General features: G+C 39.9%; 1 protein-coding gene and 1 long non-coding RNA gene across 2 annotated transcripts in view; one reads left to right on the top strand and one right to left on the bottom strand.

Moving 5' to 3' along the window:
- Window positions 1-9,646, bottom strand: part of PTPN1 (protein tyrosine phosphatase, non-receptor type 1) — a 48,099-nt gene extending 38,453 nt beyond the window's left edge. Inside the window, exon 1 of the mRNA XM_026057362.1 lies at window positions 9,477-9,646. Within this exon, the coding sequence (XP_025913147.1) occupies window positions 9,477-9,641 (165 nt within the window). The 5' untranslated portion in view covers window positions 9,642-9,646. The remainder of the gene's footprint in view (window positions 1-9,476) is intronic.
- Window positions 9,647-9,710: 64 nt separating this feature from the next.
- LOC112961619 overlaps window positions 9,711-24,966 on the top strand; it is a 34,240-nt gene continuing 18,984 nt past the window's right edge. The window contains exons 1-2 of the long non-coding RNA XR_003252066.1: window positions 9,711-9,781; window positions 20,220-20,281. This is a non-coding gene — a long non-coding RNA (uncharacterized LOC112961619). The remainder of the gene's footprint in view (window positions 9,782-20,219; window positions 20,282-24,966) is intronic.

The raw sequence follows: 24,966 nt of genomic DNA, 5'->3' as shown, positions 1-24,966 counted from the left end.
AGTCAGCGCTAATGTTGTAATATGAGAGGATAAAAAGGATGGGTTTGTTGGTTCAGAGCACATTTTGTCCTTCGGATATTTGCTATGCTAGTTTTGAAACAGTACAAAGGCAGTTCTGCTCTGGTCATGAAACACTTCAGGCCAATTCTGAGAAGATATCAATACTGTGAATGAAAACATCATGCTAGTTAAATCAAGATTCTCTTTTATGTTTAGWCTGTCACACTACAGACACTGTTAGGCACTTCATAGTTCTAGGCAGGCAAACTGCAATTTAATGTGAAAATTCTCCTTTGTCAGAAGTTTATGAAAAAATGCCATTATTGCTTTCCAACTTAATTAAATTATAAAGGGAATAAAGAAGAACGTTTTCTAGGCTTGAGTAGCTGTCCACTCCCCCCAACCTTGCTGGTTGAAATTCTCACCACTTTTCTTCCATTTCCAGAAATATTCAGAGAATTTCTAAAATGTGTGAGTGTGTGTATGTATATATGTATTTGTCTGTTTAATGAGCTACATAGTATTTTTCCAGTCCTTGCTCCAACCACCAACACTCCCCTCTTTCCAAAATAATTTCCTCTTCTAATCCTCTTGCTTGTGTGAGAGTTCTCTCTTTCCAGTGGCCCACATCTTATAGTCATCTATCCCTGTGCAAAGTAGAAGGAGACTGTAAAATTCTAAACAAGAATGGCAGAGTCTGTACTTCAAACAGCTTCAGTGTCCTACTTCAAACAGCTGCAATGACTGTACAGAAGGCAGTGGAAAAAAATAGGCCCTAGGCAGTACTGTATAATGGAATCAAGATCTTCTGAACTAATATGGGTTATTTTTCCTGTCAGAAAAAGGAACTAAACTCTTCCTTAGTTAAAGATGCATTTTTAAAAYAGAGTTCTCATTTTACTTCCTGTGATCACACTGAAAGGTCACACTGTTTATGCTACTATAACCTGTTACTGTGGGATTAGAAATGATATAAACAAGCAATTCTCATTCAAATGCACACAAGGGAAGAAGGTTATGAGAACATTCCTCTTCATGTGTAGACCACTTGTTCTTGTTCCAAATAAATATAAAGAATCTGAGAAACAGAGTGTCTTTTGTAGAATCGCTCACAGCATCAAGTGCTTGATGAAACAAGCACTTCACAGAAGAAACATAAAATTCTGGGAACTTGAGATACAAGAAGAAGCACCTGAAAGATCACAAACAGAACAGCTACTCTAAGCTCAAAATACTACTGGTTAGCAGCATTTTCAACAAGCAGTGATTTTGTTACAAAAACTATAATAAACTTTCTGACCAGAGAAGTCAGTTTCCCCTCTGCCTCCAGCTAGATCTGCACAGCTCCGCACCGTCTATATGCATATAATTGCATATACAGGCAGAATGCAAAACTTGCTGTATTATTGCATTATTTCTACTTATGTAGAAGCTGTTTTAACATTCTTCTAAGTACAAGGAAAAAGGCTATGCTGCACAATTCAAATCTGATTGAATGAACAGTGAGAGAGAAGTGAAGTTGGTGAGAGAAGTGAATCTTCCCTGTCATTGATCACAACACCAGCAGCGCTGAGGGGCTCTTTTTGGCTTGTTACCTATGCGTTCCCAAAGCATCCACCACAACCAAGAGCTAGAACTACAGTTTCAGTTGGTAGAAGCAGCAGTTTCATATGCAGAAGTAAAACATGGTTACTGCCATGAAAAAGGAGTAGACTCTTAAGAGTATGCTTCTTCCTATTCTTTCCACTACATTACATTGCAGCGAAAAAAAAAAAAAAAAAACTACTTTAAGGTCTGTATCCTAACACAGAAGGAAACAAGATATCTGATTCAGAAAGTAGAAATCCAGTTTCAGGTTCCAAGAATGACAACCAGGCCTCTGAAATAGGCCTTTAATGTAGGTATCAGTATGCTACTGCAGTAAATCTAAAATACATCTCCATGGGATTTAATGCTGGATTCAGTGAAAAGTTTTTCATCTTTCACTTTCTTTCACAAAAGATCTGCCCAGCCAAAAAGCAGGATTGTCCAATTATTTTCCACAGGTTAACATGTCAGCAACAAATTAAGCTATATGCTTAATATGAGTGAAACAGAGAAAAGTCTCCTGCTTAAAAATAGCATAATTTATCATACCAACAAGGACAAGGTAAGACGCAGCTAGAGAGTATAAGTCAGAAACAAAAGCCACCAGAAAGAAAAATTCACAACTTGGGAGCACACAACACACACACATATATATATATATATATATATGAAACATAAGTTATATACACATACACAGACATACACAGAGTTCATGTCCTAGGAGAAACTGTTGTGCGAAGTGAAAGCATATGGAACAGAACCTACAGAATTAGAAATAAGAAAAAAAAAGCATTTGAAACCTTTCAAAAGTTTTATATTACCCTGTCTCGCTCTCCTTCTCAACATGGACATCAAATTTTTCATTGCTGTCCCATGAACCTTTTCTCTTAAATGTTAGAAAACACAGAAACAATTTGAAATTAGATCAGCTATCACCATTAACAGAATCACATGAATTTCCAAGAACCACTTTTATCACTTTTTCTTAGTATATTATGACAGGCAAGCTGTTAAGTCTTAGCTGTGTTTTGTGTGGGTGAGAGAAAAAGCACATCTAAATTCACAGTATTTGGTAGAAAATGAATTGGCATCTGTACTACATGATCTACAAAGTGAACACATAAAGGCATTTTGATGCTGTATCATAATGCCTCTCCCAGCCAAACCAGCAAGGGCATGTCTACTGGCACCAGACAGATAAACAAAAAATGTTTCTTGTGCAAAACAGAATGAGACAAGCTGACCAATGACTAAAAAAATCTCAATTGTAAGTGCTGTAAACATCAAAGCTTACAGACCAGATCAAGTTTAAAATACTACTTAAGAACATAATAAAGAATCTATTTTACATTTTATTTTCATAAACTCACTTCTTTTAGGAAAAAATACACGCACTTATTGTTTACTAAGACTGCTTTCCTCTGACAGACAGTGATTCAGTATATACTTTTATAGAGGTGCAGATACAAACATTGTAATCTAATATTTTTAAAATAACAAAGCTTTAGATTGCTATAATTCTGTGAAACATCTGAACACTGACAGCATTCCAAATTAGCATTGTGGAGATGATACAAAACCTTAGGCAATCCTCCAATGTTTGCCTTATTATCTCAGTTTATACTAATCTTTTTCCAAATCAGTATTCCAGAAACTAATAGAATTAAGTAAGGTCTAATGAGAAATCCTACACTCAGGAACACTTTGATAACCCGCTCCAGCTAAGGGTTTTGGTTTTTTTGTTACTTAGATTCAATTTTCAAATTTCTTATCAATCTTGTCTTCAATAAGTCTCCTACTCAACTTGCATTTTGAAAAACTTTCACTCTATGCAGAGATCTTATCCTTCCCTTTGCTGGACAACAGGCCTCTGTCGCAGGAGAAAATCCTCATAGATGCTGTATGCCTGTAACATTAGAGCAGCTCAGCCTTCTGACACACAGTGCTAACCTAATTTACAGGTACTAGCCCCTCCAAACCATATGACCCCCCCCCAAACTACTTAACATATTATTGATAATAGAATACTAATACAGTATGTGTATTTTCAATTCTTTCCTTTCTGTGTAATAAAAGGGATGAAAGTAATTTTGATTAAAAAAAAAAAGAAAAAAGTTCTCAAACACATTGACTAGCGGGACACGCATTACTGAATACAATTATAATTTTGTATATGAGGAAATTGAAGAAAAAAATTAATTTATTTGGCCAAAGGAAAACAAATTCAGTGGCAAATCTGGTGACAAGAATGCCTCCCAATTCTCACATCCACTGGACTACAAGCTATAGCAAGAATTCAAGCTTTTACTCCATATACAGATTTTTTCTGTTTTGTCTGCAGGGTCTCCTTCCTTCTCCATTTTTCTTATAATTGAAGATGCCCAGTTTGACTCATACATGAATTCTGAATTTTAAGTAATCAGTTAGTAGTATCCCTTGTAATTTCAGATGTTGAATTATGCTAAATTCAAACTCCAAGTAGATTATGTCATGCTAGCGACACCGATCTAAAACCTGAGAACTGATGTCTTTATAAGAAGGCAGCAGTGATACCTCAGCATAAGTCACAGCCTCGAAAGTCCCAACTAAACAGAACCCTTGGGGAATGTCTAACTTAACCTACAAAGCCAAGCTAGTTCCATGTGCAAAGCAAGTCTTACAAGATTTCATTTTAATGTTTAGTTGCCTGTAGGATGAACTGTTAATTCAAACCTACCCAGAATATTTAAAAAAAAAAAGAGAGAGAGAGAGAGAGAGAGAGAGAGAGAAAGTTGTTTTAGTTTCAAAAATACTTGGTTTACCACTAATGCAACACATTTTATTCTATACTTAGAGGGGCTATTTCTCTTTTTGAATTTATTATCACTTTGCGTGTGGCCAGCACTACTTCATAACTGTCAAGTTTTCTCTATAAACATCTTTCTTACAGCAAACAGAAAAAGAAAGAGGAATAAACTTGTGGAAGAACACATTAAAACCATCAAAACTTGCTGAAGGTATTCAGGAGCAGCTGTAGTACTGTCTGCATGTTGTATGGTTTCTAGATTTTAGCAAATGATACCTCCTTAACAGTAAGAGAACTCAGAAACACTGGGTTCTTTTTTAATATTTTACTTACAGGAATACTGTAACAGAAGATTTGGACCTAAATACTTAGTTAGATTAGACTTAGACTGGAGTCTGAAAGACAAGCGAAACTAAACAGCTCAGTAGCTTGATACGATGGGACTTGCACAATCTTACATTTGTCATCAGGAAACAGGGTTGGTCTGGAGATGACAAAGTTACTAGCGTAACTAGCCAATGCAACAGAGTGCCCTGAAACATTCACAACAGTACACGACATACTGGCATTTGTGATCAAAAGTAAAGTTTGGTTTTCACAGAGAGGATATAGAGTTCGCAAGCACAGAGACTTTGCTACTTATTCTGTCATTAGTTGGTCTCTCCCACAGCTGTATCAAGATTCAGTGGCTTCTGCACAGGAAAACATGGAATACCCTGAGCTGTATTGTAGGAAGAAACAGAATCCCTGCAACTAAACCAACTTTCCATATCCAGAGCCAATTAAAGTAAGCCCTGAATGAATCAACATAGCATGAGTTAAGAAGCGGCAAGGCATGCATGCAGAGACCTGCATTTTCAAGTAGCAAGAACTGGCAGAATCAGGCACAAAGATGCATTTATAATAAGTCCTGCTCACGCCACAATTTATTTGCTGCAAGAAAGTTTGCAGGTTTTTTTAGCACCAGAGCAAAAAAGTAACCCAAATGCTTATAGAGTACATGAAGTCTGAACTCTCAGAGAGGCTTATAAACCCAAAACACTAGGACTTCCTGTTCATTTACTTTAAATAATACAACACAGCCACACTATTACAAGTCTACAGGGCCAATCATTTTACAGTTTGTTACTTCAACATTAAAATCTATCAGCATATTCTATAAATATTTTTCCAGAGACAATGAGTATATAAAAAAGCTTTCCATGCCTTTTCCATCTTGACAGAGTGCAGGTAAACCAGACAAGACCTGCAGTTCCTTGCAAGTATRCTGCTTTTCTTTGGAAGCCAATGCAACAGACAATGCCCCAAAATATTCACAATACTTTTCTACCTCCCCCCGAGTAATCTAATTTGAGTAAGATGACAAACTCATTAACCTTCATATTTTGTAGTAATTAAGTTTAGCCTAGAGAGGTTTGCAAAAAAGCAACATTCAAGTATTATTAATTCAAAATATCCTCAAAAGTTAACGAAAAAACTGATAACATTATAATATTCCTCTTACAGGCCTCAAACCAAATTCTAATTATACTTCAGTTTTCCAAAGCACATACAGCAGCGTAGTTCTGTTTTTAATATACTCATTTCCAGATACATTTGAAAATCTAGACCATACCCAGCTCTTTCATATTTTATCTCCTCGTCGCTGTAAAAAGTAGACCATGAGAGTGCATGTTTTTGTATAATTTTGCTATCTTCACCAGGAAAACTCTGTGTGAGTGTCCCTATAGAAATTTCTGTGAAAACCAACAGCTTCAACTCTGCCTCCATCAATATTGTACTAGATCCCAAGCTGTATGGTAGATTAGTAAATATTTCTGAAGATACTTTCATGTTATAAGCACATTAAACTTAGTATCATTAGCTAAATTAGTATTCCTAAGGTCTACATATATAGTTTATACAAACACAAGAAGCAACTCCACCTGTATTTGAGGGATGTGTTTTTAAGATACTATCTCATTCTATCGTCATGTGTAAGCAGTTAGAAACCAAAACACCTCCAAAACTTTGAAAGACTTCTGTATACAGAATTACTACTAAAATCTGATACTGAATTCACTGTGAGCAAATGAGAATTGAATGACCCTTTGCTACTCTGGACAAGAATCCCTCCCCTTTATCCCTCCACTAACAGCAAGTCTAAACCGTACTTTTCTTAGCTTTGGGCTATTGCTTTTTGTTACAACATTTCCAGAGTGAATGCTTTTCATTCTTATTGATACTTCTAAAGATATTTATGCACTGCACATATCACTCACCTACCCTTAAGCATTTGTTTTCTAGATTGCATACCTTCAACACAGTATCCCATTGCAAAGTTCATATTTAATATGCAGCCCATTTTTCTTTAACTTGTTGCTTTACAGAAGAGGACTTAAATTTGATTGGATAGCTATTTTCACAATCTTTCATACTTAGAGTATGTCTCATTTTATTCGTTATCTTCTAAATTTATTTCTCTACCATACAAGCACAGGCCAGATCCACATGGCTTTTTTGTGTATTGGGCCTCTGAACAAACTTTACATGGTCTCATGGCTCACGGTTCTTGTGGCAAGCAAACCTACAGGAAAATGAGGGAGGCTACTGGGTGTTTAAAGAAAAATAAGATTAATACTTTGAGAACTTCATCGGTGTTTACCCTGTTTTTGACCAGCTGTAGCTGAGAACCAAAATAGTTCCACTAAACATACAGTGCCCAAGACATGATTGTCACATGCTGACATACACAAATACTTAGAGAAGTTCTTCATTTTGAGATGTTTTTCTCTCTTTCCTGTGATTATTTATGCTTAAAAAAATCTTAAAATTTTATTGTCACAACTGTACTATTATCGTAGATGAACATAGCTTCCCCTTGTCCAAAAAAAGAAGCTTGGACACTTTTAACCCCTCAAAGTCACATGGCACCCAGACAAGCCTCCTTGTAGCCATCTCTCAAATTAGCTTCAGCTCCCTGTACATTGGTGTACATTTTGGGCATTTGGTAGCTACCTTTATAACACCTAGATACTGGAAGCTTGTGGTATGATTAATCTGGGGGAAGGCTTTTTTCAGAAATACAAGACTGCACCAATAACATACATTATTGCACTTATACGATTTTTCATGCAAAGACTGGTATTTGTAGGAAAACTGCAACATTAATGTTATACCCAAGACATCAAAAGCACAGGTTAAAATAACGTACATTGTTCTTTTAGATATATGTGATATGTCAAATGTCAACGCCTGATACTTAAATGCAGGATGCAGAAAGCAACTGAATTACATGACACAGATGCACATACTTACTAACCAAACAACCTTTAAAGAATACCCAAGCCCACCTCTCATGCTTGTCAGTTCCTGGAAGCAAATCAAAAAATCACTCCAGTCTTTTTTGAATTGAATTTTAGCCCTCAATAAAATCTCACTCTGTGCTATAGTAAAGAGGAACAAAAATGTCACTGAATGGTAACCCCACATTGAAAATATGCCACAGTCCCTTATTCTTTATTAACCTTAGGACTCCTTATACATTTCACTTCTGTAATGAAACTGTGCCTGTAGAAATATAGCACCTCCATTACAGAGCTGTATTACTCAAAATCATTTCCTGAGCACTGAGCCTGCAACATACCAAATCGTCAAGAACAGTTTAGTAAAAGCATAACGTCATGTATGCACATGACTTTCAACTGATACAGAGTTAGCAAGCACTGGAACTCTGCAGGAAATGATATACTCAAAAAATGGACCTTCTGAAAAGCATACTCAAAATATCATGCTTATTTTCCATCTCTAATTGCCGAACAACTGGAGACTGGAGATGTTCATCCTGCAAGGCACTGCTTTTAAAACTTGCATACCGTGATTCTGAAACTGAAGTTCATTTACTTCACTTGGACAAAACTCCACTTCTTTTTTTCAAATGCCTATTGCCAGAGAAATTCATAGTGAAAGGGAAGCAAAGCCTAACTCCTATATTACAAAATATGAACTTAAAACTCATTAGAATATTCAATATACCAGCCTAAGCATTCAAATAGATTTTACAGTAGTGCTACCCAATCTCACCAAACCATTCATGTTCTTCGTCTTCTCTTATACTTAATCTTGGATAAATGGTTGCACAAAGAACTTTTTTAAAGACAAAAGCCCTAATTTCTGTTGCTTGTATTTCTGAAGTTGTATTCAATTTGAAAATATTTTTACAAGCATTCATGCTTGCCACAGTTTTTTTAAAAACATCTGTCACTAAAATGCTGAAAACAGTGAATGAAATAATTTAATGGAATGTTATTACTATTAATAAAAAATAGTACCAGATGATTGTACAAATACTACTAACAAGCCACTTTAAAGAACAATCATATTATTAAAATGCCTGAAAAGCCAGGTACATGCAACGCTGCCCATCACCGTTTTTCAAAAAAAAAAAAAAAAACCAACCCCCCCCCCCAACAATACACAAGTTATACTCGGATTTACTCCCTTAAGGTTTGGAAGGGAGGAGTTTTAAAAGGTTACTGAGCAATTCTGGCCACGCTTAGCCCCAGCGGAACCTGGAACAAGAAGAGTGCGGTTGAGAGCCCACGCACAGGGAACTCTTCGCACACTCCCTCGGCAGAGAGGAGCAGTTGGAGCCCTCCTGCTCCGGCCGCGCGGAGGGCGCCGAGCCCCGCTCCGGCACCTGGCGCGGGGGGCAGCCCGCAGGGTCCCCGCGGCGGGGCGAGGGCCGAGGCGCGGTGGCGGCGGCCGGCGCCCCCCGCCCGCGCAAGCCTGGGGAAGGAGGCGGCGAGGGGCTTCGCTCCAGGGGAGCCGGGCGGGAGAGAGGCCCCCCCGGGGACCCTGCACAGAGGCAGTGGGCAGAGCCACCCCCGCGGCGGGGGCAGCGCCCGGGCGAAAGGGGAAGGAGGGCAAAGCGGAGCAGCCCGGCGAGCCCCCGGCRGGGAGGGAGGAGGGCGCGGGCTCCCTCCCGGGGAAGGGGCAGGCGGGCAGCAGCGCGCCCCCACGCCGGGCAGGAACGAGGCGGCGGCAGATAAACGGCAAGGGAAGAGCGCTCCCCCCGCGCCAGCCCCGCGGCCGCGGCGGAGCCGGGCCCGGCCGCTGCCCTCACCTGGTAGATGGCGGCCCAGCTGGCGGCCTGGTCGAGCCGGTGGAACTCCTTCTCGATCTCCATGGTGGGGACGCCGCGCCAGGCCTGGCCCCCCGCCGCCGCCGCCCGCTGCTCCGGCAGCTCCGGCTCCAGCTGCTGCCGAGGCCGCGGCTGCCTGCTCTGCATGTCACCCCTCCCTTCCCCGCCGGAACTACGCAGCCAGCCCCGGCGACGCGACGTCCGGGGCGGCCGCGGGCCTGCGGAGCGGCGCGGCCGAGGGGGCGCGCGGGGCGCGCGGCGCCAACGGTCACTGACGGTCGCTAACGGTCACTCGGGGCGGGAGCGCTCTGTGGTGTGGTGTGGTGTGGTGTGGGGGGAGGGGAGGGCTCCGGCCTCGCTCCCGCCTTCCCGGAGCGGGCAGGCGAGGCAGCGCCTTCCTGCCCCGGGGGCGGGCGGGGGGCCGCTTTCCCCTTGGCCCCCAGAGGCGACGGTGCGGCAGGGAGCCGCTGCTGGAGGCGGGCAAGGGGGGCCGAGTTCGCGGGCTGCCGCCTCTCCCTCAGCGCCCGCGCCGCGGCCCCCGCCGGGCCGCGCGGACAGGTAGGGCGGTCCCGGCAGGGGAAGGGCCGCGGGTGGCAGCGGGGTTGGGCGGGGAGCCCCGCTTTCGCTAGATGGCTGGATCTAGTTGGGGAAAAACAGCGCCGTTACTTTTAGCTCTTCTGGTCACAGGCTGGCGCCTTCTCGTTTCTGAGCCTTGAGGAAGCGCTTGAATCATGTTTTCAAGCTCTTCGTCTGCGGCAAGGGTGATGAGAAATTTAAAAAAAATTCTCGTGCAGTCATCTGATTCCAGAGGAAGGAACTGTAAGGAAAACACCAAATCTCGCAACAGGTGTTTGATTGTACCAATCTGGTCTGGCAGCGCACAAAATGTGTGTGTATGTGCATGTGTTACTTCAAAGATGGGAGAAGACAACTGTATTCTTTCTCACTGCAGTCAGAAGATGAAGAATTTATTTTTCAGTCTTATGCAATCTGCAGAGTGAAACGTTTTTGTCAGTTGTCCCGTACCCTTTCATCTAAAGGAATGCGTGATGCCAGAAATTCAGCATGGAGTTTGAGCACCTGTCCTCAGTTCTTCGATTTCTGTGTCTCTGAAATGCCCATTACTGTCCATGGAGCTATAGTCCTATCCCAGTAGGTAAACATTCACCACTGTATTTCACCCATTTAATAAAGCAACTTCAGATGAAGTTGTAGCCTAGATACCTAATATTAGAGAGACAACCTATTTCTTCCTGAGTTTCAAGATGTTCCAAACATATGGACACGGTYATCCAGTGTATAATGCTAGAGCACACTTTGTTTCCAAAGCCAGGAATTTTTCTTATGTCAGCCAATTTCTCTTTGTTGGATTAGTCATTCTCAGGTTTCTTGGAACATGCCATTTCTGAGGATTGGTGCTGGTTTTGCATACCTGGTATCTCTTAGTATGAGTACTGACCTGAAATGAGGCAGTGAGAATGGATTTGTAAAATCTGTCATTTTTCTTGAGTGAATTTGGTCATGAATGCCCAAGGCACGGTATGGACTGAAGAGAGCAGTGGCTCAGGAATGGTAGATATGTCAATGTCACTGAAGACAGAAGTATTTCATAGCTTAACAGCAGCCCTTGCGCCACGTAGCCATTGCTGCTAGAGAAAGCTCTTCCTAATCATTCTACCTTGCAGTCTTTGGAAGCGGCTCCATTTCACTGTTCAGCCCCAGAATGCCATGCCCTTAGAGCCTTGTTGTACTAGGCTRCTTCGATGCTCTCTTGAGAAGAGAGTGCTAGTCAGAGATGTGAGATGAGGGACCTGAAATAGGAGAGAGGGTTAATTGCCCACAGTAAAGGCAAGCTGTGGAAAGTGTCTTCACAGGATAAAAGACTTAACCTAGGTAAGCAGTGAAACATTATTCTCTGGTCAGCTGCTGCATGTAGTATAGGGGCATTAGCAGATGGTATTAGAAAGATTTTTTGCCTTTCTTACCAAATGGGCATTCTCTCAACCTGATTTTTTGGAATTAGGCAATTATGGTATTAGTTCCATGAACAAAAGGGTTTCCATCCATTCAGACATCTTTCCCTGTTAGTAAAAGCAAAAGAATGGGTGACTGCATCTTGCTTCTCTCTTTTTCTGGGTGCTGTGAGGCTGCGTCCTTATCCTTAGTCTATGTGGAGGAAGTGGTGAATTCTTCACCTATCGGATCTGGGGACATAAAGACAAATTTAGCAATTTTGTTGCTTTCCCTTTTCCTTGTTATTTCAGGATCAAGAGTTATGAACATATGTGGGGAGTCTTGCTGTGTTTCCATGATCTGTACTGAGAGATGAGTCCCTGTAATGTCACCAGAGAGCATTCCTGAAACCTGTGAATGGCCACTTCTTATGCAGGCATAAACCTGATCCTAGGTAGAACAGGTCAAAGCTTGTAATGCCATAGTTACGTGCAGTTGAACTATTGCGGTGCGTACACATTTTATAAAGGCAGGTAGCATACAGTCTTTTATGCTTATGTCACCTGAATGGGCATAATAAATAAAAACAATACAAATTCTTCAGCCAGTGATTCACTGACAATATATTTTGCTAGATGTGTACTGTTGTCATAGAATTAATTGTCTTGGATGACAAGAACTCATATATTACCCTGAACAAATTGATGTTCAGCTACAGATGTCACAGAGTAATCCAGAAAATAAGAGTTTATAAAAATTGCTAGTGTATCTCGCGTTTCTATACAAATGTTCAGTCTATCACAATTGTGATGTGTGACCAGTAACATTCTAAGATGTGTTGATCTGGTTCAATGAATGATTTTCTGTAATATTTGGAAATTTTGGGGGGGTAAATTGCATTATAAATATTCATTGACTATTACACACGTAAACGTATATAAAAGATGTAAGGAACAATTTGCAGCAATGATATCCATTGGGACTCATTTCGGAACAGTATGGCTAATTGGTGCATATACTATTGACTTCTTCTGGGTTCATTTTTACATACAGATACACCAATAGTACATGCAATGACATCCATAGGTAAAAAGCTGGCACACTTAAAAATACATGATTGGACACTACAGTTAGATAATTGTTTATGTTAAATAATAAACTACAGATCTTTGACAGCTTGTTTTGCTAAAACAATGTAAAGGGCATATAGGGCACCTTAGGGAAACATCAAGTGCATTCAATGAGTAGCAAATTCTGGAATCCCTCCTGCTGAGTGGGTGAGAGCACTCAACCTCATCCTATTTCTTCATAACAGTTGTAGGGGCTTGTAGCAATTTTTCTATATCACCTAATACAGACTGGGGTGTAGCTACCCACAAAATAATGTGAAGCAGCCTGGCCTCAAGTTTAAAAAAGAACATTAGCAGAACAGTGAAACTAACTCATTATTTTTATTTAATTTGAAACCCATAAAATGACTTACCCAGTGTAATCATGTTATATTTTTTAATTTGCATTTCTGGTAACAATATTCAACACTTTGGGATGACCTAGTTTAAAACAGCCAGTGTCATAAATTCTGATTAAAATATCTGTAAATAAGATGCATGTTGTTTCTCCACTGTTTGTTTTTGAATGCAACTTTATAGTTATATTAAGCCAGTTCCAGCAGGCTGCATCTCCAATGTACAGCTGGAAAGGTTGTCATTCGTGTTCAACCTACTCTATTCTATTGCACTGCACATATTTATTCCATTATTCTACATTAACATCTCTTTTTTTATTTAACAGAAATACAGTCTTTTGTTAAACAGAGCTCAGACTTGATTGGCATCCTCTAATATGTCCTTCTGGTGTTGCGTCTTAGGCATTCCTTGTTCTGATTTTCTTTTTTTGTTGTAGTTTAAATGTTCAGGATTGTTATTGTGGAAAGTTTGGTTCTGTCTTGATTTTCCTCTCACTCGTATTACAATATCACACAAGACTCTTATGAGTCACATGTTATGCCTTGGATACTTCGAAGCACCTGTAAGTTCAGAAGCTAAATCCAGTGCAATTGGACATTGTAATCTGATGTAAACAGACTATTTTGCTTCTGATTTTGTGCTGCCATCAGTATCAGTTTTATTGTGCTGAAATTATTCTCGAATTCCATTACTGTATGCAAGATAAGGATCAAGCTTCGTATCTTCTAACTCAGTGTGTGATTTCTGCAGTAAAAGATGAGTTTTAGTTTGTATTTTTTAAATACTACGGTTAAGTACACAAAGTAACATTCAGGCTCAGCTAACTTTAAAGCTCCCTGAAGAGATAAGTGGTTAAGAATGGAATTTACGAAAGATAGCGTTCTTGGTGGAGACTCAGGATGAGAGACCAAAGTAGGGAGTAGCTGAAGTAGGAAACTGTTAGGAAATGTTTTAGTTCATATACTTCTGAGAGGGTTAGACATCTAAGTCAAGGCTTCTGAGAAGCATCTATCTCCAAATTCGCAGATCTGAGCCACCGTCTGGAGTGAGATGCTCTAGCCAGATTACTTTTTTCATAGAAAGAGAGAAATAGTCATAATGAAGATGGGTTAAGGAGAAAATTACTTTAGCCCAAGTCTTAGCTCATCAGGAAGGAGAGTCAGATTTTAGGCCTGTTGATCCTGAATGTTTAGTCTGAGCAAAACAGTTTGGCTTTAGTAAGGAAGACTGACAGGTCTCCACACCAGACCCTGTGATCTCATGGTTAGGGCACAGCTGAGATGGGAGAGATGTATTTCTCTTGGGCCAGGGCAAGAATTGAACCCAGGTGTGCCACACTGCAGTGTAATAAGAGATCCAGCCTCTGAAGTATTAGTTGAAAGGTGATTCCTGTCCACAATTCCTTCTTTCCTTTGTTTTCAGAAGGTAGTATACTGGTGCTTTGAGGATGTCTTCAGGCATCTCAAGGAATGTAAGTGTGGAAAACTTTTCTGTGAGTCCTGGGCTTAGACTAAAGAAAAATGCTGCTTTATGCAGTTCTATCAAAAGTTGGGTAATTTTGTGCATGCTAAGAGTTTAGGAAGAGAATTTTAGACTGAATGTTTTAGACTGGCTAAGAAACTTTGTAATCTAGCTAAGGATTCTTACTGTACTAGGCACTGCATAGACATGCAGTAAGAGAATTCTGTTGTCCAAACCCTTAAAGATTTATCAGAGAAGATGCAATGAAATGACTTGACCATTGTGACTCAGACAGTGCTAAAATCAGGATGTAGAACTGCAGTCTGACTTGTAACCCTGCATCCTCTGTATCTTCTCAAATCAAAGGAATCTTTTTCTTACATCTGGCTTTCCTGATGCCTGTCTCTGTCCTGTGCCAAGATAAAAGAACAAACATATGGCGGGAAGAGGATACCGAAATAAACTGTTACTAAAAATCTCATCATGGAGAGGGCAAATAATAAAGTTGAATTCATGAGTGAATTTCAGTTAAAAAAAAAAAAAAAAGAAGAAGAAGCTTGGAGATGCAACGGAAGTGTTTGCATAGCTTGCTGGTGCTAAATTCCTAGAAAACTATGCCGTTTAACTGATAGAGCAAGGGTAAAACAGAGGGGAGGGCAAAGATATTTCTTCTGAAATTCCTGCTGGTGACATTGTCCTGCAGTACTAAATAAGTCTCCAACTAGAAAAGGATGGAGGATCCTAAATTATCTGGCTCAATGGACAGCGAAATTTTTAGTAATGTGGAAGTCATTTGGGAACTAACTAGAATTTTGCTCTTTCTGAAAGACCAGGAAACAGAATGAATTTCCATTTCTGCAGTGACTAATTTCTTTTGCATTTAGAAGCAAAGATGGTTCAAATAATTATTTCCTGTTTTTAACAGCTCCTTCTGATCCAGAGATAAGAATGTGAGGATAAAGGTTTATGGTTATATTATTTCTAGTGAGAGATCTGTTTGCGTGTATCCACCTTGGATTTGCAGTGCTCCATGAAAATGATTCCTGATCTTGGCTTTCCTTTCTATTTTAACTCATAATTAGAGAAAGAGATGTGAAAATATTTAAACACAGGTGTGTTAAGTTGGGAGCGAAAAAAGACTTGTTAATCATGGCTCAGCATTGAATCTTTTAGGGAGAATTCATGACATCTTTTTATCCAGGTCAGCTTCTTCCTGAAACACTTCAGAAGTGGTGGCGTGGCTTTCTTGCAGAGTAAGGCCTCGTGTGAGTTCTAATCTGTGTGAAGTATGCGGTTCGCTTGACCTCGTCTCCTAATGAAAACAGAAGATACTCTAAAGGCTGGACTTGGAGCTAAAAAAGAGATAAACTGAGGATTGTGGGAGTACAAGAGTGTTAGAAAGTAAATTTCAGGTTGTCAATGTGCAGCAGAAAATTTCACCTGATATGCAAATATTGAAAATCCCTGCTCCAAAGCAAGCAGGGTGCTTAAGGATTGAGATTATGGGAGATGACCATGAACCCTAAATACTACAGAATTACTGAAGTTCCACTGCAATAGAGCATCTTAGGCAAAGGATGCAGTGCAACACAAAACAAAGTCCTTGGTTGAAGGAAGAGAGCGCAGCTCTGTAGAGGAATGGCACATGTGTTCACAAGGTTCAGATACTCTGTCTGCAGGCAGAGTCAACATATTCATGAATGACTGGGAAAGGAGGTCAGCTTGCAAGTGATCTGGTTTGCTATGGCCTTTGTTGTAGACATGGCCCAATAGGTAGCATGACCAGAATGTGGACAGTCACAGGACCAAACTGATGTAGGAAATAAGCTATATCAGGAACCAAAAAAGCTGCAGACTGGAAAATGAGGGTAGATAATAGTGATGAGCAGGAGAAGAAAATGGAAAAAATATGTTTCAAATGTCAAATTAAAAATCGAAACTGGATTTAAAAACAACACAAATTTTCTAAAGAACGTGATTAATTGCAAGGTGATGTCACAATCAGGTATTAATATTTTGGATAGTGCCATCTACTGTTAACATGCTTTATCTGCAGTAGCTCAGACATCTGTTCAGAGCTGAAGAAGGTCACTGTGGTTATATCTCATATGCCATTCATTTGTGGTAAATTTGTCATCTCGGGTATCTGTACATTTGTAACCATGGATCATATAACCTCATCTTGAGTTTCAGGGGATATCTTTAGAATGTCATAACATGATTCCTACACTGACATAAAGCTCTGTAGTCTCCTACTTTAACCTAATTTATGGCATGAGTCTTATGACTTCTCACATCTTAGCAATTTAACCTGACCCTAAAGATAATTTCTAATAAAGAGGCTGCTCAGAGGTAAAAGTACTTGTAGCAAAAAGAAAAGTATGCATACTTAAAAGTAACCACTTGGTGTCGCTCTTTTCCAGTGGTTAATACCGTGTGATGTTAAAGAAATACTGAAATTGTTTACTCAGTTGACACCTTCTTTGGAAAAGTTATTGTAGACTATTGGGTAGGAGCAGAGCTGCTCATGTAATGAAATGAATGTCTTCCTCTTTTAAATAAACTGTTTTTAGTATTGATTCTGTAATGATAATTGTATCTTGATATCCCGTATTACCCTTTGCAGTGTCCCTTTGATTTTCCAAAGGTGAGGCTGAAATTTAGAATCTCAGTAGATGTAGCACCTCAACCATGGACCAATGTACTGGAGGAAGGAAGGGAAGATGGGGTGGCGTGGAAGGGAAAGAGCAAGGTGCTGAGGAGACTGCAGCACTGCTGCATGTCATAATTGCTCTTTTTTCTGCTCCAAAACAAGTACTAGAAGAATCGCTGTCTTGTGTGCAGTAAACATGGCCATCCCCATCACCAAATAATATAAACATCTAAAGTATAGCGCAAAATTATTTCTTACAGAAATGCTGTAGGATCTCAGGCTTTGCCTTTCTAAGTTAGGCTCTACATGACAGCAGAGACCATCCTTGACCTGTTAATCAAGTAATAATTTAAGTTCTATTTTATTTTCCTTCCTTCATAGTGTCTTAAAACTGTTAGTGTATTTTTTGAAAACTTTGCTATAAGTGATGGAAGGTTATTAAGAGTTGAAAGTCATTTAACTTTCTACATTGTTCCTTTCCATTCTTCACTGTGAAATATGCTCTTTTCCCACTGGCAAAATACTTTTGGCTAAAATGCTTCTACTTGTAAAATTGACCCTTGCTTACCTTGGCTTGTTTTGAAGGCTTCTTCAGTGACTTCTGAACCCTTTCCTTCTTGATAGGAACTAGTACAAATTTTTAAAAAATTCTTAAAACACTATCTAGTGATGGTAGAGAATGGAATGGAATAAAATAGATAGTAGGAATGAATGGACTGGAAATTTTATGAGAAAGTCTGTTTTATGACATTTCCTGGCTTGCAATGTAAAGAGGATGATCTCTGGTTTAAGGATTTGGAATAATTTCAGTTGAAGTCAAAGGGGGTAATGCATGTTTACCCCAGTGCTGCATTTGACTCTACAGGCTTCATACTTTTGGATGCCTGTCTTTGTTGAATAGAAGGTCTTAAATATATTTTCAGTCTAGAATATGGGCTGAAAAGAAAAAGGTCGCTTGGATCAGACCTGTGCCCTACAAATGTGTGCGATCCTTTAATAGATACTTAGTCCTGAAATCACGCTCCCCACATGTTCCAGAGCAGCAAAACATTTCCTAACAGCCTATATGAAATTTAAGATCTAACTTACAAAATAGTGAAAGTTACAAAATCTTTGAAATGTTGCAGGAAAATGGCAGAAGAGATTAAAGGCATTACTGGTGACACAGATCCTTACAATAATGGAGGTTTTGTTAATTGAAAATGTTTTATTTTCTCAGGACACAACTCTTCGCACTTTAGAGAGGAAGGCAGTCCTTCCCCCAAATCATTCCAACCTGTATAACCTGAGGCACATTGCTTCCTGATCCAAACGGATTCTGATTCAGAGTGTTTAAYTGGTAAATTGTCCATTAGAATTTGGCACTGGAAAAGAAAATGAGAAGCCAAAAGAAAGGGTTGGATCCCATTGCTTAATTCCACTGCATAAAAAAGGAAGGTGCTTGTCCAGCCTCCAACTTGTATTTCATATCCTCTCTTCATTCTCCATGGTTCAAAGCAATTTGATGAGGAAAGCTTGCAAATGTGCAAGTTCTGCTATATGGCAAAGCAATATTTGTGACCGGCTAAAGCATCCTATTTTGATTTCTGAGCTCTTCATGACTAGTTGCTAAGTTAGCTGTCAGGCTTATTCTTTAGGTGTTTTGAAACAAAGGTTCTGGGATTAGATAATCTGAATCCTACTATTAGGACCAGGATACCAAAAACTCTGCTCACTGCCCCTGTTAAAAGAGTTTTTTGCACAGAACATGAGTTTGTGCTAAACTGGCCTTAAGAAACGATCTGTCAGAATTCTGTGTGAAGAGGAAAGGAGCAATACTTATCTATACCTTGAAGTTTTGGTCACCAGTGGTTATGTGATGAACTGTGTGCGTGTGGAGGGAGTGTATAATACATCATAGAATGGTTGAGGTTGGAAGGGACCTCAGGAGATCATCTAGTCCAACCCCTCTGCTCAAGCAGGATCACCTAGAGCATGTTGCACAGGATCGCATCCAGGCAGGTTTTGAATATCTCCAGAGAAGGAGACTCCACAACCTCTCTGGGCAACCTGTTCCAGTGCTCAGTCACCCTCACAGTGAAGAAGTTATTCCTCATATTCAGATGGAACTTCCTGTGTTTCAGTTTGTGCCCATTGCCTCGTGTCCTGTTGCTGGGCACCACTGAAAAGAGTCTGGTCCCATCCTCTTGACACCCTCCCTTCAGATACTTGTACACGTTGATAAGATCCCCTCTCAGCCTTCTCTTCTCCAGGCTAAACAGGCCCAGCTCTTTCAGTCTTTCCTCATAAGAGAGATGCTCCAGTCCCCTAACCATCTTTGTAGCCCTTCGCTGGACTTGCTCCAGTAGTGCCGTGTCTCTCTTATACTGGGGAGCCCAGAACTGGACACAGTACTCCAGATGTGGCCTCACTAGGGCTGAGTAGAGGGGGAGGATCACCTCCCTCGACCTGCTGGCAATGCTCTTCCTAATGCAGCCCAGGATCCCATTGGCCTTCTTGGCCACAAGGGCACATTGCTGGCTCATGGTTAACTTGTCCACCAGCCCCCAACCTGTACTGGTGCATGAGGTTATTCCTCCCTAGGTACAATGTGTATACACATGCACATTTTGCTGTTTCTGATATTTTCAACCTTTGTGTTTTTTTCAGAATGCATGTCAGGTTAATATTGTGCTGTGGTAGAAGCAGGTAGAGGTGGAAATTCGTTAGAAAGCCATAGCTGCAAAGGACCATCTTACCATTGGATGGCACTATAGTCCTTAGAGCTCGTAATAATCATACCCCTGAATATTATTCCTCATAAGAATTTTAGGTCAAGCAGCAACTAATAAGGGAAATAATTACTGGAAAGATTTTTTTTTTATGGCTAATGTGGTAATAATAAAATTATTCTTTCAGAGCTGGCTCTAATTTTGCATCATTAGGCTTTAGAAAGTCCATATTCAAGTTTTGCCAGGTTGTTTGGCTTTCAAGATAAAGATTTTAAAATGCAGTTGATTCTGTCTTTTGGGACTCAGGTATTATGTGCTCTCTGCTGTCATGGAAGATGTTATGGTTATGTTTTGTGATTATAGGGTATTTTATCCCAGGGCTTTCACTCTTTTATGTTTTAGGCAAATGTTCTATATTAATGAGAAAATAATGTATTCAGCAACCCTGTCTCTAAATCATGCTTTTTCTTTTTCCTGACAGCAGGTATGGTGTATCTGAGTGTGGAATCCTCTTCACCTGAATATCTTAGAGCTACAGAATGGGTGAGTGTTTAAGTCTGGCCTTATTGTAGGCCTGTAATTTTGCAAGCATAAATATTTTTCTCCTCAAGCTGAAGACACAAATGTTCAAGGGAATGTCAGTAGTTCATTCGAAGTTGTGGCTGCTGTTTGGGCATATGCAAGGAAGCATTAACTTCAGTTTGGGTTATTGATATGCTGTTAGTTCAATACTGAGACAGTTACGTCACTGGTATCACTATGACCATAGCATGGCATTCAGTGCAAGCAAGCCGCTCATGAATTTACTCAAACTTCCTGTAGGGTTTTGCAGTCTGTACTGAGTTCAATACAACCAGTACAGTTAGTTTGAAGCTAACTGAATTATATACATGAACTGCTGACTAGACTCTGGGCTATATATCCAGATGCAAAGTGTTTGGCGGCAATGTTGGCCTGTCCTCACCTCCTGTGCCACCTGCTGCTGGTTTCTGTGGTATCCCACCCCGTTCATTGTCTCAGCCCAGGTACTTATGCAGCTGCACTTTGAAATGGATCTGGGAACTCATCTACTTAATCAAGATCAGGTCTGTAGTATAGCTAATCACATGGCTACAGAAACCCTTTTTCTAGCATAAGAGAGTACATTGATGCTGGGGTAGGAAAATTATAGAATTAGGTTCCAATGCTTTAATCAAGTATTGCTACCAAAGACTTCGTCTTGTGACACCACAGCTAAGTAAGTCTCCTATTTCAGTGATTTGAATTAAGATAAGGTCATATTTTAAGTGATTCTGTTTGGAGCCACTTCCATATGCCATCTTCTGGATGATACATAAATATAGCATGGGCCCTGACAAACACAGATATTCAGTTTTATGCGCAGCTCAGTGTGGAGCTTAATATTTATGACAAAAAAAGCATAAGCAAGTTCACCATAGACTGCAGAAACTATCTTATGAGAAAAGAGTGCTCTGAAATTCTTTTTACCAGGCAATAGAATGAAAGCCTTCAAGGTACTATGGTCTAGTTCTAGGTAAACCTCTAAGTGGAAAAAAGTAGTTATATGAAAATAAGAATATGTCCATTTTAACCAGTATTCTGAAATAGAGGTGACTATTTGTGTATTGTTTTATATATTCCCCCCGCCCCAGCTGTGTGTGTGTATATATATATATAAATAAAATGATCAGCTATTTCTGGAGACATATCTTACTACTTTTGTAGTGTGTGAGTTCTTCTATCATTCTGAATGTATTTCCCATAAAGGGAAAGAATCTCAGATCAGCTCCTTTTTCACTTAGTGCAAGAAGAGCTCAATATAACTGCCTTAGAAACTAACAGCACATCTGAGTTGGCAGGAGGTAGATTTACACATTGTATTTCCCCAGCACTGTGTATAAACAAGCAAGCTTCACCTGAAATATTTTTTGCAGGTCAGATGTAGTGAAAATTCCACTGGCCTAGCTTGATAAGCAGACAAGCCAGACAAATAGCTCTGCAGAGAAAAGAAACCTCAGTGCATGGTTGGCCTTGTTCTCTTACCTGCCAGGAGGAAAGGGACCTATGAAACTTTCTTCTAACGTATTATCTAAGTCTTATCTGCTCAAACACTTCAGAGTTCAGGCAGAACAGCCAAAGTCAATTTTTGTTCAGAGTGTTTAAAACCAAAGATAAACAGAATGGAGAAGTTGTGCGTGGGGAGGTGCTGGGGTGGAGAAGGGACTGGGTGGTGGGATTGGGGAGGGAGTGTTTTAACCTACATTGACGCTTCTGAAATCTTCTTGGAAGTATCTACTCTCCTCAAATGACAATGAAATTGCACAATACATAATTGCTTGGGGGGGGAAGAGGGGGGAAGGGGATCTGCTGGCTTGTATCCAGGGGCCAGTATTCTATCTGACCTCAAGAGGTTGATGATACAATGGTTAGTATAAATTAGAGAACAGATTTGTCATGGCTGTTACTACTAATCTGACTTTAGAAAGCCTGAAAAGTGCCTTTGGAAATGTATAAAACAGGAATTGAATTTTCAGAGCTTTGTCTGCTAATATTTTAAAATATTAAAAAATACATATATTGCTTTGCTGACTGTGCGGTACTCCAAAGTGCCTGAAACCCTGTGGACCCTCACAGTGTACACTGCTGTGCTAGTACAAACACAACAGAATCCTTAGTATTTCAGGAATATTTTGTGAACTTCCCTGTCTTGCCAGCTGAAAGCAGGCACCTTGATGTTACCTGCACCCAGATCTGAGAGAGAACTGGGAGACTAGTTATTCCCCCTGCCCTTTACTGAACCAGGTATTCTCAGCCCAACTCTCAAGCCAACTCACCACTATATTTAAATGGAAATGATAGTATTTCATCCATAAAAACTCTCTTTCAGTTTACTAACACCTTGTTTATTGAGTGTTATGGCCTATGAAAACTACAAGGGCTAATGCTGTTGGAATAGCTTTTGCCATTTACTGACCAATCACTGCCATTTTTCAAAGTTGCTGTGTCCCAAAGGAAGCTCCAAGAATGATTGTGCCTCAGGAGATGTAATTGCTTCCAATTCTGTAATGTGGATGCAGAGTATAAATTGTTTGGCACCATCTTTTGTGATGCAGCCCTATCCCTTTTGTTATGTGTAATCTGCTGTGTGATTAAGGGGGAAAAAAAAAAGGTGCCATTCCTTGCTTTATGCCTGCTTCCCTGTGGTGTGAATTGTACAGAATGGCATACAGAAATGCATTTGCTTGAACAGAATTTCAATGGGTTGAGCAGAACTTCAGCAAGGAATTCTAGTCTGATATTGTCAAACTTTGTTTCAAGTATAAAAGAGAGAGAAATTAAAGCATTGTTATGAAATTAAAACACTGCTGTTACTAATTCTCCTTTCTCTGACAGGTAGTGTGATCAGTAATTGTGGCTAGATCATCCTTTCTGTTTTAAATGAGAGCTGGCCTTAAATTCTGTTTCCTTTGTCTATTCCCTGCTTGTAGAGATTTCCTGCCCAATGTTTTCTGTGAGTCCTTTCTTCTTTGTTGTTTTGGGTGCTACTTTGAAGACTTTTTAATACTTTTTTGTCTTTAATTGTCCACCTATACTGCTCTTCGAATAATTTCAGATAGGAAATGTGTAAAATTCAAATAAAGTATTCTATGAACTAAGATGTGGCAAAAAGCAAGCACTATCACATATTTTAAGAGGTTACTAAAACCAACTGACTCTCAAGTCCGTCTTGTTTTCATGTGCCTAACACACAGATACTTTGCAAATAAAGAAGTGTGAGTGCTGCATAGACAGAATTAAAGACTGCATATATTTTTCTAGCAGCAGACCGATCTTCTTCTGTTCTTGTTTAGAAGTGTAGATCATCCATGTGTCATTTTATTCCTGAATTATGATGGTATCTTGCCCACATTCCATTTCTTCATGGTGCTTGTGGAAACCTAGGGTTGGGGCAAAACTTGCAGCTTTTAAATTTTCCATTGTGTTCTATAAACACTGACTAGCCAAGGTTGGCCTTGTATTTCATGAAAGAGTGGAGTAATATTAAAGTATGGTTGGAAGAGGTCTTGAGAGGTAAAATTAGGGATCAGATACAGTGGTATAATTTCTGACAGATGTTTGTCTCTGTGATTCTCARACTGAGAGTTACAGAATATATTGGGAGTGGAGGGGAAGAGAGTACATTGCTGGAGTCTCTGGGAACAGAGTGCAGGATGTATCCAGGAGTTAAAGAGAGGGCTAAGCAGTGTGTTTCTACTGTTTTCCCTCCTGTTACCTTCTCCCAGCCACATCTTCTGTACCCATCTTGGCAGCTTGCAGCATTCATTCTTCCACAATAGAATCCATGGGGTATCCCTTTCTCCCCATTAATCTGAGAACCACCGAGTAATCAGTTGGGGAGGAGAACGCCGAGGGCACAGATTGTACTGGCGTAGGGAAAGAAAGTATTCAGATGAACTTTGGTGCTCTTAAAGACCTGAATGGATGGAGATTCTCTCAAACTCTCAGGCTTTCTGTTCCAGTGCTTCAGTAGCCTCATCATTAGATATTATGTCCTAGTGTCTAACCTAAATCTTTACTTCCAGTTCTGCTTGTAGATCTCTTCTTAAAGAAGACATCTTCAAATGAGGTGTTTTTCAGTGCTAAGAAGAGTATAGGGATTGGCCTGTATGTTTTGGAGGATTGTATCTTTATATATGCCAGTAATGACAAGTGATATTCCAATATTATTGTCATATATTTTACATTTTAAACATTTTGAAGCAGATACTTTGAGCATCCAAATACATATATAAAATATCCACAAGACTTGTTTTTGCAAACACATTAGGAAGTTGAATGTGCTGATTACACAGTAATGTAAGGAGATTAGTAAGTACCTGCAGTAGATGTGGAATGTGGGTGCAATTGTGCAAACTGCATGTGTAGTCAGAATAATGAAGGAATAGTTCTGCATTTTGAACTTACATTTGTGTGTCCATCTCTTTTAAAACTTGGTTACTTTCTCTGTCCGTGGCATCAGCCAGTGAGCATACTGCATATGAATCATTTTTGAGTGCTCTTGCTAAAGGATTAAATCACAAGCTCTCCTTATTTATAAAAGGAGGAAATCCTTCTAGTAGGACTGTTTTGTAACTGTTAAAATAGGAGGAAATTTAACCAAACCAATTTATTCTGGTTACTATGAAAAATGTTGTCTGTGAAAACATAAAAGCACTTACAAAATGTCA

Source organism: Apteryx rowi, unplaced genomic scaffold (genome assembly GCF_003343035.1).
Source record: "Apteryx rowi isolate R43461 unplaced genomic scaffold, aptRow1 scaffold_0, whole genome shotgun sequence".
Lineage (NCBI taxonomy): Eukaryota > Metazoa > Chordata > Aves > Apterygiformes > Apterygidae > Apteryx > Apteryx rowi.
This window is presented reverse-complemented; position numbering and strand designations above follow the sequence as displayed.